This window comes from Heptranchias perlo, chromosome 5 (assembly GCF_035084215.1).
Source record: "Heptranchias perlo isolate sHepPer1 chromosome 5, sHepPer1.hap1, whole genome shotgun sequence".
Lineage (NCBI taxonomy): Eukaryota > Metazoa > Chordata > Chondrichthyes > Hexanchiformes > Hexanchidae > Heptranchias > Heptranchias perlo.
The window spans coordinates 51,052,568-51,068,018 of NC_090329.1; the positions used below are offsets into that span (position 1 = coordinate 51,052,568).

The 15,451-nt window shown below is 39.8% G+C and overlaps 1 protein-coding gene and 1 long non-coding RNA gene across 2 annotated transcripts in view; both read left to right on the plus strand.

The window, feature by feature from the left end:
* LOC137321368 (uncharacterized) overlaps nucleotides 1–15,451 on the plus strand; it is a 230,284-nt gene that overhangs the window by 27,487 nt on the left and 187,346 nt on the right. The window lies entirely within an intron of this gene.
* laptm4a (lysosomal protein transmembrane 4 alpha) overlaps nucleotides 1–15,451 on the plus strand; it is a 31,968-nt gene that overhangs the window by 11,714 nt on the left and 4,803 nt on the right. Inside the window, exons 2-6 of the mRNA XM_067984348.1 lie at nucleotides 551–671; nucleotides 6,651–6,727; nucleotides 6,843–6,965; nucleotides 14,721–14,816; nucleotides 15,352–15,450. Coding sequence (XP_067840449.1) covers nucleotides 551–671; nucleotides 6,651–6,727; nucleotides 6,843–6,965; nucleotides 14,721–14,816; nucleotides 15,352–15,450 — 516 coding nt within the window. The remainder of the gene's footprint in view (nucleotides 1–550; nucleotides 672–6,650; nucleotides 6,728–6,842; nucleotides 6,966–14,720; nucleotides 14,817–15,351; nucleotide 15,451) is intronic.

Below are 15,451 nucleotides of genomic sequence, written 5' to 3' on the forward strand. Positions count from 1 at the left end.
ATGGCTTTCAAAATAAGTATTTGAAGGGGGGGGGGGAAGAATTGCAGGGTAAAGGGCAGAGGAATGGGACTAGCTCTTGCAGTGTTGGCATGGACTCGACAGGCCAAATGGCCTCCTTCCATGCTGTAACCATTCTATGATTGTACAACTGATTGGCTTGCTTGGTCATTTGAGGGCTGTTAAGAATCAACCACATTGCTGTGGGTCTGGAGTCACACATGGGCCAGACCAGGTAAGGGTGGCAGGTTTCCTTCCCTAAAGGACATTAGTGAACCAGATGGGTTTTTATGACAATCCATAGTTTTGTGGTCACCATTACTGATACTAGCTTTTTTTAATTCCAGATTTTTTTTTATTTAGTTGACTGAATTAAATTCCCCATGGTCTGATTTGAACTCGTGTCTCTGGATTACTTGTTCAGTAACATAACCACTAATATAACATCAGGTGCCTATCTTGCAAGACAAAATGTAGTATTAAATTGGTGTTAAAGTCCAGTAAATTTATTATTGTCTAGTATTTGTTAATGTACAAAACTTTTTAAAAATAGGTGCTGAATTTACTGATGGGCATTTTGCTGACTGTGGCAATAACTCACCCTGAAACTGTACCCCCACTGGACATACAATATGAAGTTATTGGAAACTACTATTCTTCAGACAGAGTAACAGGTATGTAAAATATTGGATATGCTGAGATTTTTATTCAGTACTTATCTCATTTCAGTAGCAATGTGTGCAATGATAACTTTTGCAGAAATCCTTTTTTAAAAGTATAATGCATCCTTCTAAAAGTTCTTTAAAGTATTAATTTTTATAGTTAAAAGTAATCTGTTCCTTCACATGATATGTAGCAGTGATGGTGAACCTTTTTCAGCTCAAGTGCCATAAAATGATAAGATTGGGAAATAACCCAATGTGTCTCTCCTGCCTGGGAACTGCCAATAAACAGTTTTTAAATCCCTGCTCCATACCAGTAGATTTGGCACTACACGCCACTTTCGTCTTGAGGTGCCGTAGGTTCGTCATAAGTATTACGCTCAGGCCATTTAAAACTGACAAGTGGTACAAATTCTTTATTTCAAGACCTCTCCTCATAACTTCCTTTGCCAATGACTGACATTTTCCATTTTAGTTGTGAATACTGTCGTCATGTCCATTATTGCATTTTGTTAGTTTTTGGAGTATTATGGCAGCAGTGGAAAATTGTTGTTTTCTTAAATGCAGGCATGCCACACTCCAAGCATTAGAAACTTTTTTAGCAATTGAGGTAGATTTCAAACCCTCTAAAATAGATCTGTAGTTTTTCTACAGCGTTTTTTTTTCCTTTTCTCTTTTCCCCCCCCCCCCCCCTCAAAAAAAGCAACCATTACTGAAAATAATTGAAGCTTGACAGTTCTGATGCTGTCTCCTGGTCACTATAGGGGTAGAAAAAGTTCTAAACAGTTATGGGAAAAAAATCTAATGGCTGAATTACTGGCTACATTTCCCAAAACATCATTGCTCTAACTATACAGGTGCCCTATATCAGGTGTCCAACCTTTTGGAGCAGGGGGCTAGTCACATGGTGCCACCATTTAGTGGGCTGCATGTGACTTAAAAACCTAACCATCTCACATTAAAATCAAGCCTCTTATGCTTAAAAATTGAAATCCACCATGCTAAAAATATCTAACCCTGTCATATGTGAAGAAAGTCCAAGCCCAACTATGTAGTATAAAGTAACCACTTTTCCTCTTTCCGTACCCCTCATTTACCTTTTTGCTCTTCTAGTCTGGTCAGCTTCCCCCCCCCCCTGCCAAGTCATCCTCTGGCCTAGTCCAGCAGCCTGCTCGTAATATTGGTAGCTTTCTTGGGGTGGCCCAGGGTTTAATGCCCTTTTCACCTGTTTTACATCAGATATTCTAGAATTTGTAGCAGTCAATTGTGTGTGAAGTTCCTGTGGTGTTGAACGTTGCTGTGGTCTGCTACCTACTGCAGGCCCACAGTGCAGTGATGCAATATGGGTGGGTTCTGTCTGCTTCCCCTCAGCAGTGATAAGTTAGTCCTTGTGAAACTTTTGCAGTTCGCATGGTGAAAGGGGTTTCAGCTGTTTTAAAACCTGATGGACCTAGATGCTGCTTCCTGATTGGGGCACAAATGCTGCTGCTTCACTGGTCTAAATGCACCAATTGGGAAGTGATTTTTCTAATCCTTCAAGGAGAGTTTGAACTGCTCACGGAAATTTTTGTTGCAGTCAACAGCTGAAAGGGTCTGCAAGCCAGGTTGCAGGAGCTGTGGCTGGATTTTTTTTGTCATTCATTTTTGGGATGTGCGTGTCACTGGCAAGGCCAGCATTTATTGCCCATCCCTCGTTGCCAGGAGACGGTAGTGGTGAGCCGCCTTAAACCGCTGCAGTCTGTGAAGGTGCTCCCACAGGGCTGTCAGGTAGGGAATTCAAGGATTTTGACTGAACAACAATGAATGAACGGCGATATATGTCCACAACAGGATAGTGTGTGACTTGGGAGGGGAACTTGGAGGTGTTGCTGCCCATGTCCTTCCAGGTGGTGGAGGTCACTGGTTTGGGAGGTGCTACCGAAGAAGCCTTAATGACTTGTGGCAGTGCATCCTGTAGATAGTACACACTGCAGCCAACGTATGCTGATGGTGGAGGGAGTGGATGTCTTAAGGCAGTGGATGGAGTGCTGATCAAGTGGCCTGCTTTGTCCTAGATATTATTGAGCTGCTTGAGTGTTGTTGGAACTGCACCCATCCAGGCAAGTGGAGAGTATTCCATCACACTCCTGACTTGTGCCTTGTTGTGGTGGAGAGGCTTTGGGGAGTCATGAGGTGATCCTCTTGCTGCAGAATACCCAGCCTCTAGTAGCCATGGCATTTATGTGGCTGGTCCAATGATGACCCTCAGGATGTTGATGGTGAGGGATTCGGTAATACCATTGAATGTCAAGGAGAGGTGATATGCTGTCTTGGAGATGGTCGTTGCTTGATGCTTGTGTGGTTATAACACATGTCAAGCCTATGGTTATCATATGTTATAAATTATGTCATTCATGATTATCCCTGATAAGTTCCTGAAAAAGTCACAAGCATGCTGTTAGGAACAAGAGTAGGCCATTCATCCTTGCATGTTCTGCCGTTCAATTAGATCTGTACCTCAACTACATTAACCCACCTTTGATTCTTACCCGTTAATACCCGTTAAGGATGTGATCGCTTTGGAGAGGGTGCAGAGGAGATTCACCAGGATGTTACCAGGGCTGGAGCGCTTCAGCTATGAAGAGAGACTGGGAAGATTGGGTTTGTTTTCCTTGGAGCAGAGGAGGCTGAGGGGGGACATGATTGAGGTGTACAAAATTATGAGGGGCATAGATAGGATGGATACTAAGGAGCTTTTTCCCTTTGTTGAGGGTTCTATAACAAGGGGGCATAGATTCAAGGTAAAAGGCGGGAGGTTTAGAGGGGATTTGAGAGAGAACTTTTTCACCCAAAGGGTGGTTGGAGTCTGGAACTCACTGCCTGAGAGGGTTGTGGAGGCAGGAACCCTCAACATTCAAGAAGCATTTGGATGAGCACTTGAAATGCCATAGCATACAAGGCTACGAACCAAATGCTGGAATTTGGGATTAGATTAGACTGGGCTTGATGGCCGGCGCGGATACGATGGGCCGAAGGGCCTCTATCCGTGCTGTATAACTCTGACTCTAATACCCATACCTAATAATCTGTTGATCTGTCTTGAAAATTTCAATTGACCCAGCATCCACAGCCATTTAGGGGAAGAGAACTCCATATTTCCAATACCCTCTGGAAAAAGTGCTCCCTGATTTCACTCTTAAATGGCCTAGTTCTAATTTTAAATTATGCCCCCTTGTTCTGGATTCCACCACCAGACAAAATAGCTTCTCTATATCTACTCTATTGAATTTTTTTTTTCATTTTAAACACCTCAATTAGATTACCCATCAACTGTCTAAACTCAAGGAAATACAACCCAAGTTTATGCAACCTGTTGTCCATAATTTAATCCTTTAAGTCCCGGTATCATTCTGGTAAACCTGTGCTATACCCCCTTTAAGGCCAATATATCTTGCGGTGCAATGCCTAGAACTGTGTGCAATATTCTAGATGGGGTCTGACCAAGGCTCGGTACAACTGAAGCATAACTTCTTCTCCTTTTGTATTCTAACCCTTTTAGGATAAAGGCCAACATCCTATTTGTCTTTTTGATTACCTTTTAAACCTATGCACTAGCTTTTAGTGATGTGTACCTGGACACCCAAATCCCTTTGTGACACCACAGCTTCTAGTCTCACACCATTAAGAAAATATTCTGATTTGTCTTTGTTGCATCCAAAGTGTGTTGGGAATTTGCATGGAGATATAAATTATACAAGAAATCAGAATTTATCAACCATAGGCTAGTTGGTGAAGCTATACCAAAAGTCCACAGGATGCTTAAGTCAAATTTTCCTAACATTACTTTTTTTTTTAAATTGTGCTTTTTGTATACTTCTGTTTAGGACAGGATGCAATCCTTCTGTTTTCTGCCAGAACAGTTAAAGGGGGGGGGAAAAAGAAAAGACTTGCATTTATATAGCGCCTTTCACGGCCTCAAGGTGCCCCAAAGCACTTTACAGCTAATGAACTGCTACAGTGACTACACTTCAAAAGTAATGTAGGAAACGTGGTGGCCAATTTGCACACAGCAAGGTCCCAGAAACAGCAATGTGACAATGATCAGATAATCTGTTTTTAGTGATGTTGGTTGAGGGATAAATATTGGCCATGACACTGGGGAGAGCTCTCCTGATTGGTGCATAAATGCAAAATAGTACTATGGGATCATTTACGTCCACCTGAGGGCAGACGGGGCCTCTGTTTAACATCTTATCCGAAAGATGGCACCTCGAATAGTTCAGAACTCGCTCAGTACTGCACTGGAGTGTCAGCCTAGATTTTGTGCTCATGCCTCGAGTGGGACTCAAAACCACAACCTTCTGAGGTGGCAGTGCTACTGCTGAGCCACAGCTGACACCTGTTCCATAAATAACAGGTGACCAGACTACCTGCAACATTTTTAAACCCTTTTTACTTCACCTGTTTGTCAGACATCAAAGGAAAATAAACAGTTGCCCAGTTTTCTTGCCATCAACAGGATGCAATCCAAAGGAAGGACTGTACAATTCAGTTAATGTAATATAAACACTGATGAACATTCTAACTGGGGAGGGAGGGGGATGTTGGGCACTGTGGCCTTTTGTATGTCAAGCCATTTACATGATGTCACTATGTAGTGCCTGGATTACCTAGATGAAATATATTTTAAAAATCTGCTTGACAGGTAGAATTCATTAAAATGGCTGCGAGTAATCAACCTTGTATGCACTATAATTAAAGTACCTGCCACAGATTTTATTCTGAAATCAATATCTTTTCTTTAAAGTCTGACTCCCCAGCAAAATTTTAAATTGCAAACTTGTTGGTCAGTGGCATTAATGCATATTAAAATCATGTGGCATGCTCCTGTGTGCCAAAGAACTTGATTTTTGTTTGTGCACAGCAGCAGTGCTAAATTGATGATCAATGTGCATTTATATAGTCCGTTTAAAATACAAAAACACACCAAAGTGCTTCAAAGACATAATCAAAAAAGAATTATGGCAGAAAAGAAAATTCCACAGTAGCAGAAAGTTTTGATTCTTGTAACTGATTATTGATATTGGCACACGTGTTGCAGGATAAATTTATACAGAATTTTGGAAAATGGTATTGATTTTGAATGCATAATAAATCATTTAAACTGGCTAGATGAGGTGCAGACTCTATTTTCTTTTGGATTTGGTCCCAGCCCAAGATGCAGGCTAGGTGGAGACATATTTCCAGTCTGATTAGGCACTTTTCTACTTGGAAGGTAAATATCTGGGCTTTTTGGGCATATTAAAGTATTGAAAAGGTGGTAATAGATGTTGGTTAGGATTTCTTGGAGCAGTTAGTATTGGAAGAGCTTTGCAGTAACTTACATGCTGTGGACATAAAGGTACTTATTTACACTTTGCATTTTAGTTAGTTTATTCCATCCCTTGTTGAAGATGTAACTTATTTTAAGTGGGAGGAGGAGATCATTACTTTAGATTGCATTGCCCTAGAGAAGCAACTACGAAATATAGAGAATGAATTCCTATCCTACCCTTGGATGTTGTTCATACTGAAATTCTAATCAAAGCTTAAGAGAAATGTACAAGGTGTATCTCTGAGGAGGAAAATACTTTTTTACTGGGGTTATGGAGTGCTTTTGGTATCCATGGAGAAATCTGCAACCTAGCCCTATTTTTTTAATGGTTGAAACCATTTACAGCTGAACTGTGGTATTTATTAGTTATCTTTTCCTCCATTTTGAAATTCAATCAAGGCTTCTAGCAATCTAATGAAGCCTCAAACATAAATGTGTGAAGTTCTTTTGCATATTTTTATTAAAGCAGTTTCACAAACTTTTGCTGTTCCCATGATTTGAATGATAATCCTATAAGTTTTGCAAAACATTTGCTGCAAACAAGATATATTTAACCTGTTGAATACAACTCCCTGTAATTTGTGAAAATCATCAATATTTTATGAATCTAACTTTTTTTTCCTGTTCCTTCTGTTTAGAAAATGCTTGTGTTGGGTTTACCATCTCACTTTTGATGTTTACTATCAGTGCCATGTTGGTGTATGGTGCAGTCACTGTAAGTATTTTCATACTGAACACATTGCCTAAAAAACTTACTTATAGTTCTTGGGACATAATTGCTTGATGTGCAATTTTTTCTAACTTTTTTTTCTTTTCCCCCCTCTACCCAGCATCGTGGAGGATGGCTGATTCCATTCTTCTGCTACCTGTTGTTCAATTTTTCCCTTTCTTGCCTTGTTGCTATCAGCTCTCTCACCTATGTGCCCAGGATCAAGGACTATCTTGACCAGCTGGTAAGCTTAGTAATCTCTAGTTAAAAGTGCATTTTGTAACAATTGGGAAATATCAGAACTTTAGGATTACTTGCACTAAGGCCCACCCTACCGCTGATGTGTTTTCAATAGTCCTGTGTTTACTTCATTTGAGTTTTGTTTACAGTGACAAATATGTAGCATAACCTGCTGAGCTTGTTAAAATGCAAATTTAGTTTTAAAAAGGATAACTACCTCCCGCTATTGTATGAAAATACCAACAATTTCTTGATTCATGATTTTATCTTCCAATGCAACGTTGTTGCTAATTATTTCATGACTAAGCTGTTTGTATGCTTTAGAAGTTCTGAATCTGTGCTTCTAGCCTAAGAACATAAATAGGAGCAAGCCTCTCGGCTGCTCCATCATTCAATAAGATCATGGCTAATCGTCGACCTCAACTCCACTTTCCTGCCCGATCCCCATTTCCCTTGATTCCCTTAGTGTCCAAAAATCTATCTATTTCAGTCTTGAATATACTCAACGACTGAGCATCCACAGCCCTCTGGGGTAGAGAATTCCAAAGATTCACAACCCACTGAGTGAAGAAATGCCTCCTCATCTCAGTCCTAAATGGCTGACCCCTTGTCCTGAGACTGTGCCCCCTAGTTCTAGACTCTCCAGCCAGGGGAAACAGCCTCTCAGCATCTATCCTGTCAAGTCCCCTCAGAATCTTATATTTTAATGAGGTCACCTCTCGTTCCTCTAAACTCGAGAGTATAGGTCTGTTCTCCTCAGTCTCTCCTCATAGGACAACCCTTTCATCCCAGGAATCAATCTAGTGAAGCTTCGTTGCACTGTCTTTAAGGCAAATGTATCCTTCCTTGGGTAAGGAGACCAAAACTACACAGTAGTCCAAGTGTGGTCTCACCAAAGCCCTGTACAATTGCAGCAAGACTTCCTTACTCTTGTACTCCTGTGGAAAACCATAAAGAAATGCCTGACCAAATTAACTTTCAATCAAAAATAGGGAACCCACCCTCTAGCTCGTGATGTTGAACACTGTCCTGGGAAAATATTTTTTATGGTTTAGGTGTATTAGAAAGTTAATTCGGTCAGGCATTTCTTTATAGTTTTCCACAATCTTCCAAAATTCCTTAGATTCTAGAACGGTCCCAGTGGATTGGAAGATAGCAAAAGTAACACTATTCAAGAAAGGAGGGAGAGAGTAAACTGGGAACTACAAGCCAGTTAGCCTGACATCAGTAATAAGGAAAATGCTGGAATCCATTAGTAAGGATGTGGTAACGGGGCACTTAGAAAATCATATGATCAGACACAGAGTCAACATGGTTTTATGAAAGGGAAATAGTGTTTGACAAATCTATTAGTTTGAGGATGTAACTAGCAGGGTAGATAAAAGGGAACTAGTGGATGTGGTATATTTGGATTTTCAAAAGACATTCGATAAAGAGCATTAATATTGCAGTGCTGGAATGAGAGGATGTCCTGAAGGGGTCAAGGACAGAATCTATTTGGTTAGAGTTAAGGAACAATAGAGGTGCCATTACAGTACTGGGTGTATTTTATAGGCCAATTAGTGGGAAGGAGAGGTAGGTGCAAAAGCCCTATAGTAATGATAACAGGTGATTTCAACCATCCTAACATAGACTGGGATAACAATAATGAGCAAAGAAGGGGAGGAATTTTTGAAATGTCTTCAGGGTAACTTTCTCGACCAGTATATTTCTGGCCCAACGAGGAAGGACGCATTGCTGGACTTGGTTCTAGGGAATGAGACAGGCCGAGTGGAGCAAGTGTCAGTTGGGGAACATTTAGGGAGCAGTAATCATAGTATCATAAGGTTTAGAATAGCAATGGAAAAAGGACTGACCACTAAAATAAAAACACTCAATTGGAGGAGGGTCAATTTCAGTGGGATGAGAACAGATGTGGCCCAGGTAAATTGGAATCATAGATTGGCAGGCAAAACTATAATTGAAAAGTGGGCGGCCTTTAAGAGATAATTAGGGTACAGACAAGGTACATTCCACTGAGGGAGAAAGGTAGGGCAACTAAAGCCAGAGCTCCCTAGATGACGAGATAGAGTAAGATGAAGCAGAAAAAAAGCAGGATATAACAGGTGTCAGGTTGATAACACAAGTGAGAACCTGGCAGAATAGAGAGTTAACGAGAAGTGAAAAAGGAAATGAGGTGCTGAGAGAGAGTGTTTGAGAATAGACTTGTGGCCAACATAAAAGGGAATCCAAAAGTCTTCTACAGACATGCTAACAGTAAACAGGTAGTAAAAGGAGGGGTGGGGCCAATTAGGGACCATAAAGGCGATCTACTCATGGAGACCGTGGGCACGGCTGAGGTACTAAATGAGTACTTTGCATCAGTCTTTTCCAAGGAAGATGCTGCCAAAGTCTCAGTGAAGGAAGATATAGTTAAGATACTGAGTGGGCTAAAAATTGAGGAAAAAAAAGGTACTAGAAAGGCTAACTGAACTTAAAGTAGATAAGTCACCTGGTCCAGATGGGATACACCCTAGGATGCTGAGGGAAGGGGGGAAAAATTGCAGAGGTACTGGCCATAAACTTCCAGACATTCTTCGATACGGGAGTGGTGCCGGAGGATTGGAGAATTACAAATGTTACACCTTTGTTCAAAGAAGGTGTAAAGATAAACCCAGCAACTATAGACCAGTCAGTTTAACCTCAGTGGTGGGGAAACTTTTGGAAACGATAATCCGGGACAGAATTAATAGTCACTTGAACGAGTGTGGATTGATCAGAGAAAGCCAGCATGGATTTGTTAAAGGCAAATTGTATTTAACCAACTTGACAGTGTCTTGAGGTAATAGAGGGCAATGCAGTTGATGTGGTGTATATGGATTTTCAAAAAGCATTTGACAAAGTGCCACAGGGCAATAGCAACATGGATACAGAATTGGCTAAATGACAGGAAACAGTAGTAGTGAACGGTTGTTTTTCAGACTGGAGAGGTGTGCAGTGGTGTTCCCCAGGGTCAGTGCTGGGACCAATGCTTTTCTTGATATATTAATGACTTGGACGTACGGGGTATAATTTCAAAATATGCAGATGAGAAAACTTGGAAGGGTTGTGAACAGTGAGGAGGACAATGATAGACTTCAAGAGGATATAGACACTCTGATGGCATTGGCAGAGACGTGGCAGATGAAGTTTATTGCGGAAAAAAGCAAGGTGATGCATTTTGGTAGGAAAAATGAGGATAGGCAATATAAACTAGAGGGCACAATTCTAAAAGGGGTGGAGGAACAGACGGATCTGGGGGTGTATGTGCACAAATCTTTGAAGGTGACAGGGCAGGTTGAGAAAGCGGTTAAAAAAGCATACAGGGTCCTGAGCTTTATAAAAGCAAGGAAGTCATGATTAACATTTATAAAACACTGGTTTGGCCACAACTGGAGTATTGTGTCCAGTTCTGGGCACCACACTTTAGGAAGGATGTGAAGGCCTTAGAGAGGCTGCAGAGGAGATTTACTGGAATGATTCCAGGGATGAGGGACTTAAATTACATGGATAGACTGGAGAAGCTGGGGTTGTTCTCCTTGGAACAGAGAAGGTTGAGGAGATTTGATAGAGGTATTCAAAATCATGAAGCGTCTAGACAGAGAAACTGTTCTCATTGGTGGAAGGGTCAAGATTTAAGGTGATTGGCAAAAGAACCAAAAGGTGGCATGAGGAAACACTTTTTTAAAAAAAAAACACAGCAAGTGGTTAGGATCTGGAATGCACTGCCTGAGGGAGTGGTGGAGGCAGATTCAATCATGGCCTTCAATAGGGAACTGGATAAGTACTTGAAAGGAAAAAATGTGCAGGGCTATGGGGATAGGTTGGGGCAGTGGGACTAGCTGGATTGCTCATGCAGAGAGCCGGCATGGACTCAATGGGCCGAATGGCCTCCTTTTGTGTGTAACCTTTCTATGATTCTATGTGCCACACAAAAGGGCTCATGGGGTTGAGGGTGATATTAGCATGGATACATGGTTGGTTAACAGAGAAAACAGAGCTGGAATAAACTTGTCATTTTCAGGTAGGCAGGTTGTTAATAGTGGGGTGCCACAAGGATCAGTGCTGGGGCCTCAGTTATTTACAATCTATATTAATGACTTGGGTGAAGGGACCGCGTGTAATGTATCAGTTTGCTGACGATACAAAGCTAGGTGGGAAAGTAAGCTGTGAGGAGGACACAGAGGCTGCAAAGGGTTAAGAGTGAACAGGAAGGCAGCAGATGGAATAATATGGGAAAATGTGAGGTTATTCACTTTGGTAGGACGAATTTTTTAAAATCCTCTTTTTCTAATGGTGAGGAACTATTAAATATTGGTGTTCAGAGGAATTTGGGTGGCCTTGTTAACTTTGTTTTGCGTACATGCAGGTACAGCAAGTAATTAGGAAGGCAAATAGTATGTTGGCCTTTATTGCAAGGGGGTTGGAGTGTGAAAAACCGTAAAGAAATGCCTGACCAAATTAACTTTCTAATACACCTAAACCATAAAGCTAACCATATTAATGTAGAAATACTGAACAGGCAGTTCACCACCACCTTCTCGAGGGCAATTAGGGATGGGCAATAAATGCTGGCCTCACCAGCGACGCCCACATCCCGTGAACGAATATAAAAAAAGTTACTTGACCATAAAAGAAGCAAAGCATGATGGATAAGTTGACCATGTTAGCTGACCAGCTGAATATAATAGAAAGCTTATGATATTAGTTCTCACCAAAGACACACAAGAGCTATTGTCTGCTTATGAGATAACTCTGACTTAACAGAAATGAATGACCATATAGCCTTGAGACTAGGTACAGACCCACTGATAAGAAAAACTGTTTATTAAGGAAAAATATTTTCCCAGGACAGTGTTCAACATCACGAGCTCGAGGGTGGGTTCCCTATTTTTGATTGACTAACCACTTGAACCAATAAGAAAGAATACATGCACAATGATGGACAGACATTACTAATTGAACTGTATAAAAGTTAACTGTTTCCTCTGTTCAGTGAAGAGGTGGTTCTAACCATTGCTTAGAACACAGCTGCCACTTGAGCTCAAGTTTCTTTTAATTAAAATTCTTACTTGTCTGAAAATAAGTGTTAATGCATTGTGTATAATAGGTAGTTAAGTTTTTGACATGATCACAACCAATGCATCCACTATCTCTGCAGCCACCTCTTAGAACCCTGGGATGTAGGCCATCAGGTCCACGGGATTTGTCGGCTTTTTGTCCCATTGATTTCTCCAATACTTTTTCTTTACTAATAATATTAGTTACTTTAAGTTCCTCACTCTCATTAGACTCTTGGTTCCCCACTCTTGAATGTTTTTGTGTCTTCTACTGTGAAGACAGATACAATATTTGTTTAAAGTCTCTGCCATTTCCTTATTCCCCATTATAATTTCTCCTGTCTCAGCATCTAAGGGACCCATGTTTAGTTTTGCTACTCTTCCTTTTTACATACTTATAGAAGCTCTTACAATCTGTTTTTCTATTTCTTGCTAGTATACCCTCATTCTATTTTCTCCCTCCATCAATTTTTTGGTTATCCTTTGCTGGTTTCTAAAACTCTCCCTGTCCTCAGGCTTACTACTCTTTTTGTCAACATTGTAAGCTTTTAATCTAATACTATCCTTAACTTCTTTAGTTAACCATGGGTGGATCACTTTTCCCATGGAGTTTTATTCCTCAATGGAATGTATAGTCACTGCGAATTATGAAATGTTTGTTTAAATGTTTGCCATTGCTTATTTACTGTCATATCTTCTAATCTAATTTCCCAATCTACCTTAGCCAACTTGCCCCTCATACCTATGTAATTGGCTTTGTTTGTTTAAGACTCTAGTTTTGGACTTAAGTACGTCACTCTCGAACTCAATGTGAAATTCATCATATGATCACTCTCCCCTAGAGTCCCTTACTATGAGATTACCAATTAACCCTGTCTCATTACACAAGACAATCTAAAATAGCCTATTTCCTGGCTGGTTCCATGACTTCTTGTTCTAGGAAACTGCCATAAATGCATTCTGTGAACTCATTCTCCAGGCGACTTTTGTCAATTTGATTTGCCCAGTCTATATGACTATTAAAGTGCCCCACGATTATTGCATTACCTTTGTTGCAACCTCTTATTTCTTGATTAATACTCTGTCCAACAATATAACTACTGTTATGGGGCCTGTAAACTACTGCCACCAGTGTTTTCTGCCCCTTGTTAATTCTTATCTCCACCCACACTGATTCTACTTCCTGATCTTCTGAACCAAGATCCTTTCTCACCACTCTGTCATCCTTTATTATCAGGGCTACTGCACTGCCCCCCCACCCCCCCCTTTCCATTAAAGAAATGGAAAAGCTAAAAGCTAGCTTTCATGGAATAACTAGTATCGAGTCGCAAAGCATCCTATGATCACTTTTATTTGTTGCTCTACAGCTTTTGAGTAAAGCTTGGTTTTACCTGTAGTGTTTCTTGGAGACACTTCAATAATTGTGTTATAAAAGATTCTTTAAATCTAGTGAATCTTAATTTTGGATGGATCACTATGTTCTGTTGCATCAAAAAAAACTACAAAATAAATTGTCAAAAGTGAGTATATTGAATCCTATTAACTACTGTTTGGGATTTTTCATGTTCTGTATGAATAAGCAGATGTAAGAACAAATTCAAAACCACCAGAGTAGAGACTAGATATATTAGTACACTGGTCTAACACTTCAGCATCAGACTTTAATTCCTTCCTACAAAGAGTAGGGATCTTTTGTGAAAGGCACGAATGCCTTTTATTTTCTTGGTATATTTACCTATCTCCCAAATTAATGAGCCTAATTTTATGCCACATTCAAGCCAACAGTTTCAAGTATAAACAGTTGGAAAATATACACAAGCTTCATAATAGCCTTTTCAGTTGCTGCAGAAAAAAAGCCACCAGTCCATAAATACACATTTTAATATCCAGCAGACCATTTAACAGGTGAGTTTCTTCTGTCTGTCTTTAGTATAGGAAAATGTTTTACAGTTTTCCATAAACAGTTTCAACAGCACCTGATGAATACTACAAATTGGATTTGGACAGCCTCTTATGCTCTGTTTCCAGTGGCTGAATCTGCAACCCAGAGCTAAATTCCTGATTAGTGCCTCATGATAGTATAGAAGTGTTTTTTGTAGCACACTCTCCTGAATTGGAAAGTTGAGTTCAAACTGCACTCCATACTTGAGCACGTAACGTAGGTTGACATGTCATTGCAGCACCAAGGAAGTGCTGCATTGTTGGAGGTGCTTTCTTTTAGATAAAATGTCAAAGATTGAAGTCCTTGAAGAGTGGAGTTCTCCTTGGTGTCATAGCCATCAACCCCAAAAACAGTAATTGGTCATTCATCCTGCTTGCTGTTTGTGGTATCTTGCTGTGGGCATCAGTTGCCATGTTTGATTACATAATACTAAATACACTTCAAAAATAATTCACCTGGATGTAGGCAGAATATAAATGCAAATTATTTCATTGAATCAAATTATTTATATTCAACCTTAACATAGTACAGCTGGAATATATTGGTCTGACTTCATAATCAGCCAGTTTATTTTTCATACACATGCTTTGGAAAGCTTTTTTAAATAACTTTTATCCATTGTTCATATAGTGATGCTGTTACCACTTTTTAGTGTTTTTAAATATAAATGCTAAAAACTATAAGCTGCTGTGGTTAATACTTTGAATGCATATCACAAATTTGATGTTTTCTTTTACAGCCTGACTTCCCTTATAAGGATGATCTTCTTGCTATGGACTCTAGCTGTCTTCTGCTGATAGTTTTGCTTTCCTTCACCATTATTATTACTGTTAAGGTAAGGCAGTAGAAGCAGAGCTGTAGTAAAGTTTTTTTAACAAGAAATATGGCATGCATGTTTAAGAGTAAAAGATGCTAGTGATTTTAAAAATTTCCACTGTTGATCAGAGAACAAATAGAAAGCTTTAAGCACAAACATTAAATATAGAAAGATGCCTACTGAAATACTCTTCTATTAAAAAGAAATATGGTGGCCTATAATTTCCCATGTATTTCACCAAAATAGCCATTTTATAGATTATTGCAGCCTTAATCATTACAATTATGGACCTCATTCTATAAATGTACAGTTTACCCTGTAATATTCAATGAAAAAAAATCATTGCAGTATGACTCATGGTATAATATCACACCAATTAAGGACGGCATCATATCTGCTTCAATGGAAACATTTTCAAATTAGACCTGTTTTTAGCACACATCTCGTTAAAACTTAAACATCTGAGTCCCTCTACATTGTGGCTGAGTCTAGATTATGCTGTATTAAATAAAATTGCAGCTAATGAGTAAGTACACATTGTTCTGTTTTACAGGCTTACTTCATTAACTGCGTTTGGAACTGTTACAAGTACATCAACAATAGGAACACACCTGAGATAGCTGTGTATCCAGCATTTGAAACACCTATACAGG